The following is a 21432-nucleotide window of genomic DNA, read 5'->3' as shown; positions in this document are numbered from 1 at the left end:
CCTGTGGGAAAAAAATGTCCTGATGTAGTTAGAGTGTGTCGTAATCTGTATACACATGGGGACTGAATTAAGGTTGCACAGGAAACCTCCATTCTGGCATTTCCTAACTTTGGAGGACTTGACTTTGCAACCCTAATAACGTTTCTTTAGCATAGTTGTTCGTATGTAATACATAAGCACTAGAGCCGAGCGAGAACAGGATTTTCCATTCTATGAAAAATTCTAAGATTTTGAAAACTTCTTTTTCTGTAGAGAAAAGGAAAAGAAATCTCACAATTTTTCACAAGATGGCAACAAACAAATCTTCCAGGAAAGCAGCCCAGGAAGCCAGCCAAGCAGGGAACCAAGCTACTGAGAAGCCTGGAAGCTGGGGCTCGCTGGGGCTCCCAAGGGCTTGTAGGCTCTCAGGTGCCACTCAGTCCACCAAGCAGGCTACTGAGGAGTCAGGAAGTCCAGGCTCCCCAGCAACTCACCAAATGGAGCTAGAGGGGTGGGTAAGCTGGCAGGAAGGGCTCTGTCAGAAACCTGCCTGATTTTCATTGGAATTTTGACATTGCCCTGCAGAATTGGTGTTTTCTGACAGAAAAATGTTCCGATAGAAAATTCCCAAGCAGCTGTAATGAATGTGTATATTTAATAACAGTGATGTACAGGTTGACTAGATGCTCACCTTCTCCATGTTCTCACCACAGCAAGTTTATGGTACCTTTATTAGCTGCCTCAGACCACTCAGCGGACCCAGATGCATTTTCTGCTGGTAATTCTTACAACATATATAGCTTCAAGGCTTCAAAAGAACCGAGGAGTGAGAAGCCACTAAAGCAGTGGTGCCCAAACTTTTCCTCTTGGGTCCCCTCCTTACCAGTAATGGAATGTGTCCATATCCCTCCCTGGCCGGGAGCAGAGTCGTAGCTGGGCCAGGGGCCGGAAACGAGGGCTGGTGGCTGAGAGTAGGGGCTGGGAGTCAGCGGTCGAGTCACAGCTGGAGCCAGGGCAGCAGCTGCGGCCGGGGGATGGGACCAGAGATGGGGCTGGAGCGGAGCTGGGGGCGGAGTGGAGCTTGGTGGCACTCCCTCCCCACCCCCCCATGGAGTCTGGCCTGAGCCCCACCATGTCCCCTTGGACGTTCCTCCGTGCCCCACTAGCGGGATGCGGCCCACAGTTTGGGAACCACTGCAATAAAGCAATCTAGCTATAGTTTGGATTGCAGTCACAAATATAAAAAGGTGATTTATCAAAATTTACTTCCATCTAGCTGTGGTGACCCAGCAATGCCATGGGAGGTTGAAAAGTCTGGGAGTGTTCATAGGAAGAAGTTTATGTAGACTGTCTAGCCCAGGAACCAGTGGGACTGAAACCATTTTTGATATTTGCTTCCACTTGCTATGCAAACTTTGTCAATCAGTTTAGATACATGTGATAGCCCAATTTGTATAAACATGTAAGCTATTTCGCATGTTAATAAACGGGACATTCTGTTTCATAAATGATTATTATTTGTTTGGTTTCATGTGTCTATACATTGTCTGATGGAATGCGACGCTCTGGGTTTTCTGGATCACCCTGGAAAATGAGCACAATTAATTGGAAAATGGTGTGTGTGTAATGGCAGTGTTAGAGACCTTTAAAACATTGAATTAATCCATCCAGCTGGTAGTCATCCACATCAGGAATTCTGTATCAATCCCTATTCAAGCCTTGATGCTTCAGACATTTCCACACAGCTCTAAAAGCAGGTTTCACACAGCACTGAAGAAGAAACTTTGATGCTTAATACTGCTAACTACATGATATAAAATTTGCGCACTAAAAGGGCCTGCTAAACACACCCACAGCATTAGCTGAAGTCAGAGAGTTATGGGTACTATGCACCTGGGTAAATTAAGCCTTAAATGCTTACTATGTATAACACCAGTAACTGAAGTTTCTTGCTACTAATGCAATTGTTAACTTACACACCTTTTTAAAAAATAGTAATCAAAGTACCATGTTTTCACAGCAAATAAATGTTCCTTGCTTGATTACTAAAGGGAGAGATACTAAACCAGTTTGTAATCTCTTGTTTGTATTTTCTTGCTCGTTAGCAGGGTCTAGTTAGTACTTGTCCTCTCTATACAGAAATACATAACCAGTTTCAGAATTAATTGAATATAATGACCAGTTCCTGGCAAGTCCCAATGTCTGTTCATGACTTACAACTGGATAGGACGAGGGGAGCCAGGCCCTTCAAAAAGTCTCTACGTTTCAGAAATTCTCTGCATAAAAATAATCTTTTGGTCATCGTTTTGTGTTTTGAGAGATCACATCAGCAGTTTTCTTGGCTGATACATTGATTGATTGTCTTGCTGATCTAATAACACATCACCATCATAGCATGAGAAGAAAAGAAATGTTTAGTCTTCTTGGCAACTAAGTGCAAACGCTTTCCAGAATATTGCTTTGCCTTGAATGAAATGGCTTTTGGCCAGTGACTAATTAGAGTAAAGGGCTGTGCTTGTGAATTATGCATGTACTGTAGAGTTTACCCTAGTATTGTTAAAACCACAGCATATACTTCTACAAATAAGGTTGTTGTTCAAATGGATGTGACAGTCCTTCTGTGGATGATATACTCTACCAAGTGTTTGTGCTTTAGTGTAACAAATAACTTAACTACACATTTACAAATGCATTCCTTGTGTAGTACTGCTGTGGAAGGAAATGCAGATGGGAGTAATTTACATCTTGTTCAACTTAGACACAACAGACTTAGTAACAATAATAAATATAGAAATAACGTGGAAAATGTTGCTTGCAGTGAGGATTTACAATATTTAAGATTGCTCAGATTCTGATGGTGCTAATCACACTCTTTTCGCCTACCCAGCAATTGCTGAGTATACAGGAAGAATTAAATAACAAAAAATCCGAACTGGAGCAAGCAAAAGAAGAACAAACACATACACAAGCCAGGCTTAAAGTTCTTCAGGAGCAGGTGAGTGCTTACATTGAGCATAATCCTTATTTAGGACTACACCGGAGGGCCTGATCCTGCACCTTTGAAATCAGTGGAAGTTTGGCCATTGACTTCATTGTGATCAGTATATGATCTTATGTGACCTGTGTGTGATCTAATGAGCATATACAAAAGTTAGTTGAAGTTAATTGATAGTATAGTTTGGGGAAACATTGTCAAAGTGAAATTGAACTCTGTCAGTTTTGCAATATCAGATGTTTAATCTCACATCTTGTATAACATTTTCTGTTATGTTCCTCCACACAGATACCTGTGATGTGTGAATGTTTTGTATCTGAAAACAAATGAATTTTGGGAGAATTCAATATACCAGCAAAGCAAACATATTTCAAAAAAAGCCAGCTATTTCTTTTAAGACTAGTAGTGAGGAAAATGAGTTTAGCATCTCCTGTATTATTCATACAGACACATGTATACAAAGGACTGAATCATGATGACATAAAAAAAAAATCCCCAGTGCATCAGTGCACTTATCTAACTGTGGTGAGAAGCAAACCTTTTATATACTCTGCAAATCTGATCGTTTTATTTTTGCTTTCATTGATACTGAAGTGCTGTATGACATTGATAAGTGTATTTGAAAATATTGTCTAATACGCAGGGCAAGATGGATCGTTGCACAGCAAAGGAAGATCTGTGCCTGTTTGTGTAGTACTGGAGATGAAATACTGTGTTGTCCACACACACAGAGTATACAAATAAATGTTGCGTGTCGACAATTTGATTGTGGAGACAGTAGTTACAACTCCATAGTTCTTAGCTGAAGTAGACAGTGGACTGGTTTTTGATTGATTAATGTAATCTAGTAAAAAAAATTCAGAAGTGTACGATGTAAATTGTTTAGATGGCAAGGATTCAAAAAGTCTATAGTTTTCACAATTTTAAAAAATCCTTCGGAATTTTTGAATGTTTATATATTTTTATAGTTATGCACATCGGAAGTGTCGTCAGATGCAGTTGGCACAAATATACTTTATAATCTGACAATCCAGATTTTGCAAAATAAAGTTTTCACTTTAAAAAAATATTTCTAGCGCTTACGGTTGCAAAGATAACTTTCTAAATGTGAACTGATATAACGCCATCTTAGACAAAAGGGTATGAGGAAGAATGGATTTGATTACAACTTTTTTGGCACCTAAAACTTCAGATGAGAAATGGGCTAAGGGACCTGCAGAATCTATATAGTATATAGGAAACATAAATATATATATATAGGGTATTTTAGGTCTCAATTTTACCATATGTTAGTAGCATTAAAAGGACAGCATTATAAAATATTCTTTTAAAATATTTTTACTATAACACTCAAAATATTATAAAACATATAGGAAGATCTTACAATCTGACAACCACCATAGTGCAACTATGTGTTTTCATTGCAAATATCTGTGACATGCTGAATATTGAAAATCAGGGACAGAGTCAAATAAATGTGAACATTTAACATCAAAATAATAGCACAGGGGCTACTGGATTGATTGTATTATACATTTTTGTATTACATTCAGCAAAACCCGCTATTTTTAAAAGTTAAATTAAAGCTGAGGCAGAATTTCCAGCCTGTTGCACTGAAGTGCCACAGAAACCAAAGTTCTTAATGCAGAATTTTGATCCAGCTGGGCTTTGATTGTACTCTTAAAGATTCTGGGTTTTTTTACACATGGATTACCTGTAGAATGATCCTGTAGAACAAATGCCCCCCTCCCCCCAAAAAACCCATGGACATTTCAGTACACTGCTAAAGTGGTAACCCTTCTGCTTTCCTTTCAGGTTCATGAAGGGTAGCCCCTTGGCAATTGCTGGCTCTAGTTCAGTGCGATGCGTCCGCATGCTCTTTGCTGATAACCACACTTGCCATTGAACATAGAGCCTGCCTTTGGGGTAGGGCAGCTCCTGTTTTTTCCAATATTGTATGTTTTTCCAAGGTTTCTGTTACTATATTATACCATTTAGGATATAAGATAAGAATATAATTTAAACTGAAACAAAAAAAATATTGGAAAAAAGGGATGTTACCCTTTGTGTGTCTGCACCTAGGCGTTTTTTCCTTAACATTTTCTACTATTGCTACCCCAGTGCAATGGTGGGAGTCTAGTGTAGATAACGCACCAGTGGCCACTAGCATTTTATCCTCTGTGCTGTCTAACCCTGCTCAGAGCAGATGACACAGAGGTGAAAATGGCCACAACTGCCAATGCTGTGGCTACACTAGAGTTACCCTCTATGAAACTTACCAGTGGTGGTCATGGGGTGGAAAGTTTTTTGGGGGAAAAGTCTAGTATACATATTTACCTAGAGACAGATTCCAGTCTCTAGCAGAGTGAGAGTGTAGTTCAGTGGTGAATCTGAAGTCATCAGTAGAAAACATGCTGTGCATCACACAGGTAATAGTCAGTGATTGTAGGGTGGCTGCACTTGGTGAACCTGAAGAAGGAGGGGGTAAAGGTAAGTAAACATATGAAATTAGCTAACCTCCCCTGCCCTTTTTATTTTGAGCAATGAGCTGGTTACCTTAAACAACATGCTGAGCTCCCTTTCAGACAAGAGCCTGCTCTTCTGACCTCTTACTCATGTGAGGGAGTCCAGCGGTACTCAACAGGACTGCTAGAGTAAGGATGACTTGTGTCATTAAGAGTGTGCAGAATCAGGATTGAAATTACTAATTTTTGAGTTACCACAGAATATAATTTAATATAAAACTTCATAACTTTGGGACTTCGTGGAAGTGATTTTCTTGATCTCCAAAAGGAGTCAACTGTTCACACCGTCGCCTCCTAGTGACCATTTGTGCAGTGTTGTGGTTTTAGAGTTGCTTGCAGGGCCGGCCTTATGGGTGGGCGATGTGGGAAAACACTCAGTGTGCTGTGGTTAGGGAAGCACTGTGGTCAAGAGGCAAGGAGCAGGGTGGGCCTGGGGTCCGAGGCTGCAGAAGGGAGCTCAGGGCAATGGGGGGGAAGGAGGCAGCCTGGACCGGGGTGATGGGGAGTGGGGAGCCCAGGGAGGCAGCAGGGACCAGGAGGAATGGGGGGATAGATGGGGAGGTAAGTGGGGACCAGGGGCAGTGGGGGAGATGGATGGGGAGGCAGTGGGAGTCAGGGGGGATGGGTGGGGGGATGGATGGGGAGGCAGTGGGGGCCAGGGGTGATGAGGGGATGGATGGGGAGGCAGAGGGGGCCAAGGGCAATGGGGAGTGGGGGAATGAGGGAGGTCTGGGGGATCTGGGGTAGGCAGCAGGGGCCAGGGGTGATGTGGGGGGATGGCTGGGGAGTCCACTGAGGCAGCAGAGGCCAGGGTGGCTGGGTGGGGAGTCCAGGAAAGCAGCGGGGGCCAGGGGCAATGTGGAGGATGGATGGGGAGGCAGCGGGGGCAAGGCGCCCCAAAATACAAGTTCACCCAGGGCGCCATTTTCCCTAAGGCCAGCTCAGGTTGCTTGTCGTTTCATGGAAGTGGTGCCACATTCATATGGAATGCATTGGACTGCTCTAACTATAAATAGCATCTGTTCTGAATCAAACATACTGGTGTCCATTTTTACCACAATTTTAGGATTGTTCTCACACAATAAAGCATTTGTGTTAGGTAGAAAAGATATCTCTTATAACAACTGCTACTTCCTTAGTAGAAACAGGTTGAAACAAAGGCATACAGCAGAAAGAGCTGTTTACTCCCCCACTCTCATTTTGAATAGGTTAGAATAAAGGCCTACATTTTTTAAAGAAATACACACACCTAAGTGCAAATGCACTTTGTTCTGCATGCTCACCTTAAATCCCCAGTTCATGCAAGCATGTGAAGGTTGCAGTGGTACATACCTGTCTGTGTGGGTTCATCGGTAGATTGGATTTGCAGATATCTTTGAAAATTTGGCCCAAAATATCATTAGGTAATTTCTTAAATCTTCTGATAGTGACTATTTTATAATCTCCCATGAAGTAATCCTGAATTTCCATTAAAAATCTCATTTACTTTAAGAAAAAAAAAGTTTTGCTTCAGATCACCTGTAGTGAAATTGGCAGTGTCTTCCCAGTTCTTCCTCCCGATAGCTAAATAAATGAGTTCCACATCTCTTCCTCCTCCATCATACTCAGGAGTCGTGTCAGTTATCTGTATACTTCCTCGAGAAGGCAATATACAGGAGCACTCTGACATTTTAAACAGCTCAGAATATGTCATTCAAAAGTAATCATAAGCCAACACTATTTAGCTAGTGGCAACTTGCAAACACTGCAAAGCTTAAATTAATAGCAACAAGAATGGGAAATGAAATCATTTATTCTTCTTGAGAGCCAATTTTGTACACTTTTTATGCCTTGAAACTGTTTTCTAATCTTATTATTTAAAAAATAATGATCCAGTCTTATTATTTTCCTTACTCCCCCCTACCTAAACTTATCAAGCCTTAAATATGTTGGTTTCAAAATGGCTTGAGCAAAAACTCATTAGAATTATATGCTCCATCTGTTTTTCTCATTGGAAGCTTTATAAAATGCTACTTCAAATAAATCAAAGATAACTGTATGAAATACTCAAGTAATGTTCTTTGTGTTGGTTTTTTTTGTTATTTTTGTTTTGGTTTTGTTGCTTTTTTGTTTTGTTTCTTTCTTTAAACTTTGCAGTTAAAAAGTGCCAAGGAGTTAGCAGAGATCAACGGCCATGATGAATCTCAGGCAAATGTAGGTACAGCTCTATTTACATTTTATTATTAAAGGTTATAAAATGGCTTAATGGTTTAAGGGCTGAGGTTTCAAATGCCTACTTTTCCTGCAGCGACAAGTTCAAATCCCAGCAAGTTTCATTTCAAGGTAGCTAAACTGAGTTCCGTACAATTTACTTTGTGGGGTTATTTGGATGAAATGTTAACAGCCAAGGTTCTGCCTGCTCTCTATGGATGTTAACGGTACCATGGCAATTTTTGTAAGAATAATATTTTGCCTTAGTATCCTGGTGCCCAGTGCTCTTCCCTTCTCAAAATGTTTTACAGGAACATATATATTTAATTTAAATTCTATAGAAAATTATCAAAATGTTTCGTGTCAGCTTATGTATAATCTAGTCAAAATGTTTTGACTTGTATATTAATTATAATATAACAAAAGTCAAATTGATAAAGTCAAAATGAAACATTTAAATAAGGTTTGTTACCAGGGAAACCACCTCCCATGCACTCCCTTGTGGCCTGGGCTTCCTCTCCAGCATTATGCCTCAGTTTCTCTTCTTCCGGGCTCCTTAATAAACTCCACACAGACCTTTGGTCCAACAGTATCCCTTCTCCCAGGGTCTAACTTACTGACATAAAACTGAAAACAAAACTCTGCTGTCAGGCTTCTCTCCGTCCCATTTCCACTGGATTCTGTTCTCTGCAGCTCTTCCTGGCTTTAGCAGGCCATTCTCAGCACTACCTGCCTGGAGATTTGATCTGTTCCCCTGGAGTCTGCTCTGTCTTCAGCCCTATGACTCTGGCTTCCAGGCTCAAACCCTTCCCCATGGTCAAGGATAGTCTCTTTCAGGAGCTTCTTGCTCTCTGCAATCTCTGCCACAGCTTCCTCTCTCCGTTTCCTGTTCCCCTCTGGCTCTCTATCAGGACCAGCTGCCCACTATCTGGCCCTATCCAGAGGCTGCTAATGAGACACAGGTGGGCTGGACCTGTTCCTTCTTAAAGGGCCCAAGCCACCCAGTTAACAAGGTCATTTCAGAATTTTTGTTTTGAAGTAAATTTTAAAATTTTGACTTTTTGTTCTGATTTGGGATGAAAGGATGTTTCAAAATATCATTCCCCTCAGAAGGGAAATTCCATTTTCCAGCCAGCTCTGCTTCTGTCCCTCTGCTTGATGCCCATGTGCACCTGGCAGTGATGGGGCATTGATGGGTAAAGAGGTGCATTGTGAATTTTTACATCCCAAAGGTCTCCCTCTTGAAGTTGGATCTATATGAACACAAAGGTCCTCCTCTGTGCAGAGCCAGTCCCAGGATCCAGCCGCTAAGGAAAGAAGTCACTGCCATTCCTAAGATAATGGTGGAGAAGGAAACTAGACAACTGCACTTGTCAATCCACAAATTCAGTCCTGGGTTGGAAAATTGTCCCACCTTAAGATAAGAGAGATTCAGGAACACAAATATAAATGGCAATAGAGAAATTTATTTTGATACCTAATAGCGAAAGAGTGAGAATTTATTTGCTGCAGAAATGGACATGGTTGATGGACAGGAATTGAGAACCCTTTAAAGAGTACAATATGATTAGGCTTCTGATTTTAGGTTTTAACCAATAAACATCGAGAAAACAGCCCTGACACAAATAAAAATTAAATCAGTGTTTGTTCAGTAAATACCAGAAAAACCCTGGAAATGGTTTTTTGTACCTAAGAGCTTGTCTACGTGGAGCAGTAATGTGGACTATGAGGCTATGATTTCTAAAGCACACTAAAGTGTTGCACATTAATTGGTCTAGGTAGATCCTGCTCATGCACACTAATCATTCCCTAGTGCGCTTTAACATAGTACTATTTGAAACAGAGAGATTACTTATTACTGTATTTACAACTAATGTATATAATATACATTACTCAATGCAGTATATACACAGAGGAAAGTCCCCCAAAAAAACCATTTTTGACATCTAAGTAGAACTCAAAAATTGCTAAAAATAAACCCTCAACAATGAAATTAATAAAATCCCCAAACCAGAAGCCCTAAAAATGATTAATGTTGTTTACACTGAATATTTAATACTAATGTGCTTCTCCTTGCAAAATGCATCCAAAGCTAATTACCAATAGAGTTCGTGGTTCTTGCCCTTGGCCAGTATCTAAATCTGGACTGATCAAAGAGGAAAAGATGTAGTGGCTCCTACATGGTTATTAGTGGACTGTGATGCGTATAATAGGATTAGTACATATTTGATACAGTTGACAAGTTGAATTTAGCAAATGAAATACCCTGACATTCAGGACCAGATTGGAAGATATTGGCAAGGAAACATGAAAATGTCTATCTGTGTTCGAAATAGTATATATGACCTTTCACCCTACAACACATTTTGGGCTACTTGTACCTTGTACTATAGTAGTAAAAACTGGATTTTTTTAAAAGGACAGTGGCAAATTTTATGAAGATTGCTGCGTGTATATTGCAGTGGTGTACTCCAAGAATGTCCTCTCTGTATTGCTATTACAGTTTTTAAAAATAATTTTCCTGTGTCCTAAGGAACCTTTTCCACTAGTGGTATTGGCCATGGTATCATAGGTATTTTACATTATCTTATTGTTTCTTGAAATAAAAAATTAGAACATTTTTGGTAGCCAAAGAGTATAGACAACATGTATTGCATATACATGGCCGTATTCTGGGATGGGCTGCACATTTATTGGTGGTCGGAACATACTACTAGTTGTGAAATGAAAACACACCGCTGATTAAATGTGCCCAATTCCTGACAGGCACAAAATTGGAAGATCTTGGGGAGAGGGGTGTCTTGTTTTTAGCAGGGGCATTCCACACAGTTATTTAAAAGGCTGGGGCAAGGGTAATGTTAGACCCACTGCTACTGCAACTCACAAGCAAAGCTAAAAAGAAAGAACAGATTTTTGTGCACATCAGCTGCATCAATTATTCCAGGGCAGTGCAAGAATAACTCATGTGCAGGACTCTGCAGACAGTCATGAGGCCATTTCACGAATGGCTTGTCAGGTACATGTGGTAATATTTGTTACATCTGGTCACATTTCACATGATTTGAAGTGGTTTTTAATCCATTGAATGTGTCATTCTTGCTTGTGGTGCATTCTGTAGCAGGAAAGCCCTGACATAAGGTGCATGTTCTGCCTGGAGCAAAAACCCTGGCCCTGAGGGAGACCTGAGTTTAATAGTAACCTCAGCACTCCCATAATCTGGGCTGACAGAAGTGTTCTGACATAAAACTCATTTTGGGGGGCTTAGGTGTGATTCTCCATTGTTCTTAATGCTGCTCAATGCATAGAGCAATTTGTTAATTTCCCCATCATCGTTGGACACAGTGATATATAATTCAGATCATCCTCTTAATTGAAGAGAAAACCCTAAGTCAATGTACAACTATAATTTCAGATTTCATCCTTTGTCCAGCATGTTCCTGGTCTCCCATGACTGGACTAGTCCCATCTTGAAAAAATCACTTCTTCTTCTTTCTGAAGTGGAGTGGAGGGGTTACTAAATGGTTTATGAAGAGAAACCACAAAACACATGCTGTGTGATTCGAAACATCAGTGTACAGTATTTATTCCTCAATTGTTTCTGGCTTGCTGTAGAGTCTCTTGCTGTGTAAAACGTGTGCTGTGTTTTGATCGACATCGTCCTTCTGTGCACTGCAAAACTCAGCATACTTAGGGTACCGGATGTCTATGCAATGACACAGTCTTCCTGGGACAGTTCATTAAATGACATCGGGAAGCTGGGGCATCAATCCTATTTCAGACAACCACTGTGAGACTGACGATAGTTAAAGAATTTTCGAATGTCCACAATGTACTTAAGGAATGAAATCCCAGCCCCATTGAAGTCAATGGCAAAACTCCCTGTGGTGGGGTGTAATACCCCTTTAAGGGACAGTCTAGCACTTACAGCCAAGCAACCTGAGCTCAGTCAAGGAGTGCCTGCCCCACCCTGAGGCTGGGCTATATAAGCAGGAAAAAGAAGCTGAGTGAGAGAGAAGGACCAGAAGCCACACTTGCGGCTATGGGTTGCAGGACCCTCAGGCATTAGCCTGATCTGCTTCGTAGAGGCTTTGTTTTCTGGCTATAAGTTTGGTTGCTCTGATTCAAGGCACTTGAACTTGATTAAGCTGCTCCCCCTCTGACTTGAGACCTATGGGAAATGGAGAAAGCCTGCCTCCTAGAGCAATAAGAGAACTGGAAACTCTGCTGGCCAAGGTTGGTTTGGAGGCCTTGTAAAAGGGCACTTTGGGTGGTTTTGGTTAGCTTGGTTTTGGCCTACCGTTCTATAATCCTGTACGCTTCCATTGACCTCAGTTGGGCAAGGATTTCACCTAAGGACTCTGTTAAGTGTTACTGCTTTCTAAACAAAGTTTAAATAGTGTGCTAAACACAGACATCTCAGAAGTGATTACACCTGAAAATTTCTATCCTCTTTTTCTATTTTCATTGCCTGAACAAATAGCAAAGCCTATCTTATTCTGCTTTCTCTGCGTCTTTGGTTAGCATCTCCAGAAACTTGGACACCCTAGTCTGTGGTTTTCGCTTCAGACAGAGAATCAATGGAATTAAGTAGGGATGTATTTTTCCCTTTGGATGCTTGTAGCCATTATTGGGGGAGTTTTCATTTTTGATGAACCTTCATCTATTAATATTGATTCCTTTAGTTCTTCCTTTATTTTTCTCCCTCTATTTCTGCACTTGCAGCATTAGTAGTGAACCTTTGAGTGTAAATCTGTCCAGAGGAATATACCAGGGTGAAGCATTTCAACCATTTCACTATCTTGCTCATTTAGTGCTACGCTGAAGGTAATGTTATCTCTTATCAAGTTCAAGTCTTCGCCTTTAAGATGTTTTTATGAGGGTAATCACTGGATGATCCTTACTATTTGGGGGATGGCAAAGATAGAGACAGTTCCTAAGTGAAGCTGATCTTCAAGATCAGCTGGAATATCTTAACAAGTACATATTATAACAGCTATATTTCCAGGATCATGATGGCATCAAAATTGTTTCTTTGTAGGATCATCAGACTCAGTATTCTGCTCTTCCATTTCAATAGACAAAGTTACTTTCAGTGACACAGTTGATGTAGAAGAATCCAAAGAAACTGATTTTTCTGCCCGTTTGAGATGGACACAAATGCTATCTTTTGACTTAACTCTTGACAATGTATACATTTTACTGTAGAAGAAGAATAAGTTTTCTTTGCTGCAGGCCATTGAATCACTTGTTTCCTACCATTTCCTTCAACTTTAGGGATGTGGAGTCAGATAAAGTCATAAAGTGATAATTACTTGTGGCACCTTAGAGACTAACAAATTTATTTGGGCATAAGCTTTTGTGGGCTAAAACCCACTTCATCAGATGCATGGAATGGAAAATACGGTAGGCAGGTATAAATACACAGTACATGAAAAGATGGGAGTTGCCTTACCAAGTGGGGCGTCAGTGCTAATGAGACAATTCAATTAAGGTAGAACTTGGTAAGGCAACTCCCATCTTTTCATGTACTGTGTATTTATACCTATCTACTGTATTTTCCACTCCATGCATCTGATGAAGTGGGTTTTAGCCCACGAAACCTTATGCCCAAATACATTTGTTAAGGTGCCACAAGGACTCCTCGTTGTTTTTGCTGATATAGACTAACACTGCTACCACTCTGAAAAGTGATGATTGATCATCCGTTTGCAGTATTAATCAGCAGCGTTCATATTTACACTAGTTAGAACGAGAAACAACCACCCAGTGAATTCGGCACTGTGAAGATTGAAAAATTACATGAGCTCTGGCTTTGTACAGAGCCATGTTTCAGATGCCCTGTTCACCTTCTAGAAATGTCCAGATTCTGGAAAATCGAGTACCCTCACAGTTCACAACTCCACCCTCCCGCTTGTGAGTCTGTACATTAGAGGAGAGTGATACATACACATTCGGTAGTTCATTATGGTGCAGTGTTTGGACCTGTGTTCTTACAGAATCACAGTCTCTATGGTTTGAGCTGCAGTGCCTCTGCAGAGATCCAGCCTTCAGGAAAGTGCTGTAACAGTGTAGGCTGAGGCATAGTCTAACAGTGAATCCGAAATGGCCCCAGGCTTTAGTGATAACCCCTTCATTAACATGGAGCAACAAATCATACCACTTCCCTTGTTCCTAATTGGAAGTGCCACACTGGCATACTGGCTTAGCTTTTGACTGAGTAGGTTCATTTAACCTCAGCAAGAGAGCAGAGAATGCTCTGAAACACAATGTTAAAACCCATTCAGCCACCCACTCTCAGCAAAGCACAGAAGTTTCTGACTTTGGATTTCGTGAGCTCTGTGGGGATATATTTACGCAATGCCCAGAGTTAGCAATAACACCTGACATTTTAATAATACCTGACAGTTCTGTTCGGCCTTTCTTCCTACAGTGCTGTACAAAATATATAAGCACACATACAGGAATCATTTCTCCCATCAGTGAAATGGAGCCGCTTTTAATTATTTATATATATATATATATATATATATATATATATATATATATATATATATGCACCTGTGTGGATACCTTGCATTTTGCATAGGGTTGGCAGTGCAATCTGGCTCATCGCTGTCACTCCGCTGTTTGTCTTTTACATTACATGGGCTCCCTAGCAACTGCACGAAGGATTATGGAGTATCTCTCTGCTTCTGCTGTAAGCCTAATAGTGCTGGCTGTGGGAGTGTTTACTAGGTCCCTCAGCCCTATAGAGAGAATCAGGCTACTTCTTTCTCCTCTCTTCTGACAATCTTAATGAAACAGGCAGTGAAGAATATTTGGGGTGGTGGGGGGAACCTGTGTTGATTGCTCATAGGAGGCACTAATTTTGGGAGTGTTCATCGTTCCAGTCAAGGTCCTGTATAGGAGGAGGAAAAATGGCTGATATCTTGTGGAAAACACACTAATAGCATCTCTCATAAATGCTAAGTGCCTATATTTGGCCCCTATAAATGGGGAGGTTGCCCTTGGCCACAGGGTTTTCAAGTCCCAACAGCTGGCTAAGAGTATCTCTCGAAATCCACTCACCCTCTCAGAATGGATAAGGGGTTTTTATGATTCCTTCTTGTTAGTTCTTCCAGGATGCCTATCAGACCATCTCACAAACCCACAGAATCTATTTCTAGGGTAGAATTACTTTTTTTTTCTCATTTCAATTTTTTTCTTTTTTTTTAATGCTTTCTGTTCTTATGCTGGAGAAACATTTTGAGAGCATGTTATGTCCAGATTCTGCACATGAGTGCTATGGAGTGCTGAACATCTTTAATCCACGTTGATTTCAGTGGGAGTCGAGGCTAGTCAACACCTTGCAGGATCCACCCCCTGGTTTGTATAGGATATAGTGTGACTGCGATGAGCTACAAGTATTCATTCGGCTTGCAAAGTTTAATTTCCACATGCAGTTTGTGCTGTTCCAGCAGCACAATATGCAAGAAAATCTACAATTTTATCACCATGTAGGTCTAATCCTTTGTTTGAAAAATGTGATGATTATTGCTATTATTTCATAATGTCAAACGCGTGCGAGGCACTGTACAGACATGTAGAACAATGATCTTTTCCCATATCGAATTATCTTCAGCTACCTTCAGACTGCATGAAAAATAATATTCCCATGAGTCACCAAGAATCTGCACCCTGTTTAATACTTTCAGAATATAAGGAAATGACGCACCTGACCACGCATGTATTTTTAAAAGTAAATATCAAAGTGACTTTAACATTAGTCATCACATACGCATTGCATAGTGTATAGTCACATAAAATATTTGTGTTCAAATACTATGGTAATGAGAGCCATATAAAAAGGGAGCTGAGATTAGACAGCTATTTTGACATTATTACTAGTTGCCCAAACTTGCCAGGTGAAAGTTATAATAGTAAATGTTTTTATACCAAAACATAAAAAAGTGTCCCTCTGGCAAGTGGACTGGAAAAATGGTATGTCAAAAGCACTATAATGCAATTAATCTCCATTCCTAAAAATATTTCTATTCTGCGGGATAAACCAAACAGACTAATCTTAGATGCATAGACATGCATTTTATAGTGTCTCATTTGCAAGATCTTTTATTTGTTGTTCTAATTTTTCTTCTTCTTTGTTGATGATGTATTTTAAATGCCAGTTAATTTTTCAGAGTTGTCAACTGCTTATTTGTTAATGCCAACACACTTCTTAACCATACTCGCATGGTATTATTTTCAATATTAGTGTAGTTTAAAAAATAATTGTGTGCGGTAGCAGAAGAACTCAGTGCTAGGTTGGGACAAGGCACCAAAGATAGGTTAACCCCAAAGGTCACGCTTGACTTGAGTGAAAAAGGACACTAATTTATTTTCATACATTTTCAAATGATAATATTCTTAAATCACTTACTAGTAAAACCTGTTATGGAACTGACCAATAGCATAACATGTTGTAATGAGCTAGCCCTACCCCATTAGCTGGATTGCAGGGGGATGTGGATCAAGAGAGACGCTGTGGGAGTAGGATTGAAACAAAGTGTTTCTGTTCTGGTGGTGGGTGGTGCAGCCTGTTAAGGGTGTAGTTGCATGTAAGTCAGGTTAATTTTTAGACAGTGTGGTCTTGCCTCATTTCTTCAGATACCCTTGATATATAACATATTCTGTTAGCCCAAGCTGTCTGAGGTGCAAACCTCCCCATAGCTAAATCCAACTCACAGGGAGGAAACCACACTGTTTCCAGATGCATGCGGAGCTGACATGCTAGGCAGAGAGAGACTTCCCTGCTCCAAATATATGGCAAGAGTGTATGGTTGCCAACACTCCAGGATTGTCCTGGAGTCTCCAGGAATTAAAGTTTTAATTTTTAATTCAAGATTATGTCATGAGATGAAACCTCCAGGAATACATCCAACCAAAATTGGCAACCCTACAAGAGTGTGGCCAGTAGTTCAAAAGCCAGGTATCCTCAAGATGATCGTTATGTTCAGGTCAAGTCTTTGGGCTTGTCTACACAGGGGTTTTAAAGCAGATCAAACCAAGTTAAACCAAGTTAAGTTTGAAAATGGTTGCGTACACACAACACAGTCCATGACTGCCACTAGCTCCACGTTTGCCACGAACTCTGGTGTCTGGTTGCCAAGTGCATCAGGTTTGCTGTGCATTGAATTAGTGGAGTCTGCTGTTTGTGTGGATTCAGTTGCTGCACACCACTTTTTTTTGCATGCTTCCAACAGCTATCCCACAGTGCTTAGCAAATCAATCATTACTTACCGGTCCTTGCTCTGGTGTCAAGTTCTCAGGACATCTCCTCCTCCCTTTAAAAACTGGTGCAGAGCCAGAATTTGCCCATTTGCTCCTGGATCTAAGTGTATCAGCATTCTTGCAATACAACCATGACAGCACTCCAGAAGCCCTACAGCATGCTTCGTGCAGCTGCTTGGAGGCAGGCTGAGACTCTGGATCTCCTTGCCGTGTCGGTGCAGGAAGCTCTTGTGGCCAGTCACCAGAATAAAGACCTGTTTGTGGAGGTTCCCAAGCACACGTCCAAGAGGGGTCATGACGGGATGCTGACTGGTGCTGGATAAAGAGCAAGCAGCTCAGGAGTAAGTATATTGAAATGAGGGACAAAAGGAGACAATCTGGCAGGGGATATGTGACCTGTCCATTTTATGGTGAACTGGACAGAATCCTACATTATTATATAGCAGGACCCTGCCAACCATGTGGCGCCTGCTGGCCGCACTCTCCCCCACACTGAGAATGACCAGCAAGGCCCACCGAGGTTGAGCAGGAGGATGCTGGAGAGGAGCTTCCCTCTGAGAGCCAGGATCTTCTGGAGACCCAAGACCCTGACATCAGCCAGCTGGAAAGCCAGCAGCAATCAGGCCCTGCTGCAACGTACCCCAATTCCTGCCAGGCATCAACCAATCCCAAGTCCTAGCCAGAAACCCAGGCCAGGACTGAAAAGGCAAAATCCCTGGAGGGAACTTCGTCATGTAAGTACCTATCATTTCAATTTATAATTTAGTATTATTGTGCTATACAGCCGTTCTGCCTTCTGCTCTGGGTGCCCCATGGCCACAGCCAATTTAGACAGATGAGAGCTAGGAGCTCTTCTGAGAATCCAGCCCTCACCTCCCTCTGTAAACTCACGCTGCCCGTTCGGCCCCACTGTACATGTTTCCAAAATGGTGGCTGCTTCGCCTGGGCAATTCATACTCCTGGAGGAATTCTGCGCCAAAAAAATTAAAAATTCTGCGCACAGTATTTTAAAATTCTGCAAAATTCTACATATTTTATTTGTCAAAATAACACAATATAATCACGCCAGTTTCAATTATTTTGGTAATTTATTTCAAAATACCTGTCAGCAACTATGTCTGTAACAATACAGACAACAAAAAAGATTCCCCCAAGAGTAGAAAGATAAAGAAACCCCTACGACAACCTACCTCCTGTTTCTCTGTTATGCTTTGTCGGCCGCCTCGGTCTGGGAGTGTCACACGTGCCAACTGGGCACATCGTGGGGGAAAACTCTGCCCCTCCAGTCTTTTAGTGGTTTTTTGCCCTGCCCCGTAGGGTTACAATTTTTCAAGTTGCCAAATAGAGCAGGCCTGCACAACATGCGGCCCTCGTGGGCTCACTGTGCAGCCCGCGGGGGTTGAGTAGATGGGCTCACTGTGCGGCCCGTGGGGGGGTGAGTAGGCAAGCGGTGGGTGAGGGAGGGGGGCTGAGGTGAGCCGGCGAGCCGGAGGGGTGGGGGCTGAGGAGGCGAGCGAGCAGGCAGTGGCGGAGGGTGAGTAAGCGAGCCGGGGCAGGGGGGCTGAGGAGGCCAGTGGTGAGTCGGTGGCTGACCTGTTCTACTGATCTGGTCTGGCTCCCATCCCCTCTCCCAGGGCCGGCTCCAGGCACCAGCAAAACAAGCAGGTGCTTGGGGCAGCACATTTCTAGGTGTGGCATTATGGCGCCGGCCATCATAGGTGCCAACTCCGGGTCATGGGGAAAAAGTGCCCTCGCCGCCCCAGCTTGCCTCCGCTCTGCTTCCGCCTGCTCCCCTGAACGCACCGCCGCCGCTCCGCTTCTCCCCCCTCCCTCCCAGGCTTGCTGCGTGCGAAACAGCTGTTTCGCGCAGCAAGGCTGGGAGGGAGGAGAAGCCAAGCGGCGGGGCGCTCGGGGGAGGTGGCGGAGGTGAGCTGGAGCGGGGAGTGGTTCCTCTACCCCCCCGTTACTTCCTGCGCCCCCCCACCCTAGCTCACCTCCGCTCCGCCTGCTCCCCTGAATGCGCTGCCGCTCCGCTTCTCCCCCCTCCTTCCCAGGCTTGCCACGTGCGAAACCGCTATTTCGCGCAGCAAGGCTGGGAGGGAGGAGAAGCCGAGCGGTGGGCGCTCGGGGGAGGCGGTGGTGGTGGAGCGGAGGTGAGCTGGACCGGGGAGCGGTTCCTCTACCCCCCCGTTACTTCCTGCTCCCCCTCACCCTAGCTCACCTCTGCTCCACCTGCTCCCCTGAACACGCCGCTGCTCCACTTCTCCGCCCTCCCTCGCCTGAGAGGGAGGGGGGAGAAGCGGAGTGGTGGTGCGCCTGGGGGAGCAGGTGGAGCGGAGGTGAGCTAGGGCGGGAGGTCGCGGGGGGCCCGCAGGAAGCAATGGGGGGGAGAAATGCGGCATGCCGGGGGAGGAGGCGGTGCTGGAGATTTGGGGAAGGGGTTTGGAAGGGTGGAGTTGGGGTGGGGCCGGGGGCAGAGGGGCACGAAAAAGAAAGGGGAGGCGGACAAAAAATTTTTTGCTTGGGGTGGCAAAAATCCTAGAGCCGGCCCTGCCCTCTCCAAGGGTTGCAGCTGTCTGGAGGTGCCTGCCTTCCACGCCTTCCTCATTCACACCTCATTCATTCAACAGGGCAATTAATTACAAAGTGGGGGGAAGATCTTATTCTACTTCTAGCAAAAAGACATTTTTCTTTTACCTTAATTATACTACCTTAGGGGCCCGCTATAACATATTACCGAGGTTCAATACTGCTGTTTCGGTGGGGCGGCGCTGGGGAAGGAGGGTTTGTTTCCGTGGGGCGGGCGGCGCTGGGGGGGGGGGCTTGGCGGCGCTCAGGGGGTTACGGCCCTCAGCTGTTTTCTTTGGAGTAATATGGCCCTTGCCACTTTACGAGTTGTGCAGGCCTGAAATAGAGGGTACTGTCAGGGGAAGGGAGGGAGGGAGAACTGGGGTGGGTGGGCACAGTTGTGGGGGTGCTGAAGGGGTGGGTATGTGTACTCGGAGGCGGTATTTGGGGGGTGCCAGTGATGATATTTTGGGGTGCTGGAGGAGTAGGTGTATGTACAGAGAGGGAGTATTTGGAGGATGTTGGAGAGGGTATTTGGGGGTGCTGGAGGGATGGGTGTGTACTGGGAGGGGATATTTGGGGGGTGCTGGAGGGGTGTGTGTGTGTACTGGGAGGGGAGTATTTGGGGGCACAGGAGAGGGCTGCGCAGGGTCCCCCTGGCCCAGACACCTGCACTCCCTCCCCCAGAGCCCAGCCCTGGGGTGTCCCCCGGCCCAGATGCCCCCATTTCCCTCCGCCTCCAAGCTCAGACACAGGCTCCGCTACGCTCAGCTTCGTTACTGTCCCACTTTGGGGATGTGGTGAGGCCCCTCACTTCCTCACCCTTTGCGAGAGCCGGCGCAGCCAGGTCTCCTGGGCCCTCTCCCATCCTTGGGAGGTTGAGGATCAGGCCCGGCAGCCAGAGCATGCAGAGAGCTGCAGGGCCTCCAGCCCCACCAGGCGGGGCGCACCTTTCAGTGTGGGACCACAGCCCACACGCTGCCTCCTTCATTCAGGGCGTGCCGGAAACCACAGCCCACCTGCATCTCCCATGCAGGCACACTGTGAGCTTGGGAGCTGGGCTCTGCTGGGTCCAGCAGCTCTGCAGCGCCAATTCTGCGGGGAAAAAATGAAATTCTGCACAAATTCTGCATTGCGCAGTGGTGCAGATTTCCCCCAGGAGTAAATTCCCCTCTGTCTCATGCTAAAGCCATGACTTTCAACAGTTTTCAGCACTGTGGCCCATCTGCCTACTTTCCTTTCCTCTTCCCTCATCTGTCCTGCCCAGTGAATGCTTCCCCCTGCAACTCTGTTCACCAGACCAAAATGGCAGCTGGCAGCATGGCACAGCCTCTCCGCCACCTCCCCTGCCACAGCACATTTGGATAATGAAAAAAATCATTTGTACAAAATCATTTGTACAAAAAGGAAGTATGGTCAGTGTTCATGCGTGCCCAGTAAAGATACAAAGGTGCAAACAGTCCTGTTCCCTGCTGAGGTGTAACTGCCCTGTAAAACGCATTGTAGCTGACAATCACTGCAGGGCCCTATCTATTTTTCTCTGCACTTTCTCCATGTCTGTAGGGGAGGTAAAGCAAAACTTAAAACTAAGTAGTTGCTCGAGTTTTGGTTTGCACATTATAAGGCATAGCGACAAGCCCATGCCTCTGGTATAATTTGCAAGCCCCTTCCGCTCCTGCAACACTTCTGGGGGGAACCATCCTGGTGCATAATTTCAGTGTATGTCACTGGTCTGCCCTTTGCCTTTTTGAATAAGGCCTTCTCTGTCTCCTAGTCACCCACCTTAGTGTAATGTCATCAAGACTAAGGACGACCTAAAGGGCATGTAGAGGGGGTTACTATCTGGCTTGGCTCCCCCCATAACCTCTCATAACCCCTCTGACACCAGAGGAGCCCCTTAAATGCACA

The 21432-nt window shown here is 43.9% G+C and overlaps 1 protein-coding gene across 2 annotated transcripts in view; it reads left to right on the top strand.

Moving 5' to 3' along the window:
* ENOX1 (ecto-NOX disulfide-thiol exchanger 1) overlaps positions 1 to 21432 on the top strand; it is a 204671-nt gene that overhangs the window by 157766 nt on the left and 25473 nt on the right. The window contains exons 9-11 of one of the 2 annotated variants that reach the window (XM_065402614.1): positions 2867 to 2974; positions 7108 to 7118; positions 20007 to 20014. In XM_065402614.1, the coding sequence (XP_065258686.1) occupies positions 2867 to 2974; positions 7108 to 7118; positions 20007 to 20014 (127 nt within the window). Of the gene's footprint in view, positions 1 to 2866; positions 2975 to 7107; positions 7119 to 7635; positions 7693 to 20006; positions 20015 to 21432 lie in introns of both variants that reach the window. The other variant, XM_065402606.1, reaches the window with a different exon arrangement.

Source organism: Emys orbicularis, chromosome 1 (genome assembly GCF_028017835.1).
Source record: "Emys orbicularis isolate rEmyOrb1 chromosome 1, rEmyOrb1.hap1, whole genome shotgun sequence".
Classification (NCBI taxonomy): Eukaryota; Metazoa; Chordata; order Testudines; family Emydidae; genus Emys; species Emys orbicularis.
The sequence above is the reverse complement of the archived record's forward strand: the minus strand, read 5'-3'. Positions and strand labels throughout refer to the sequence as shown.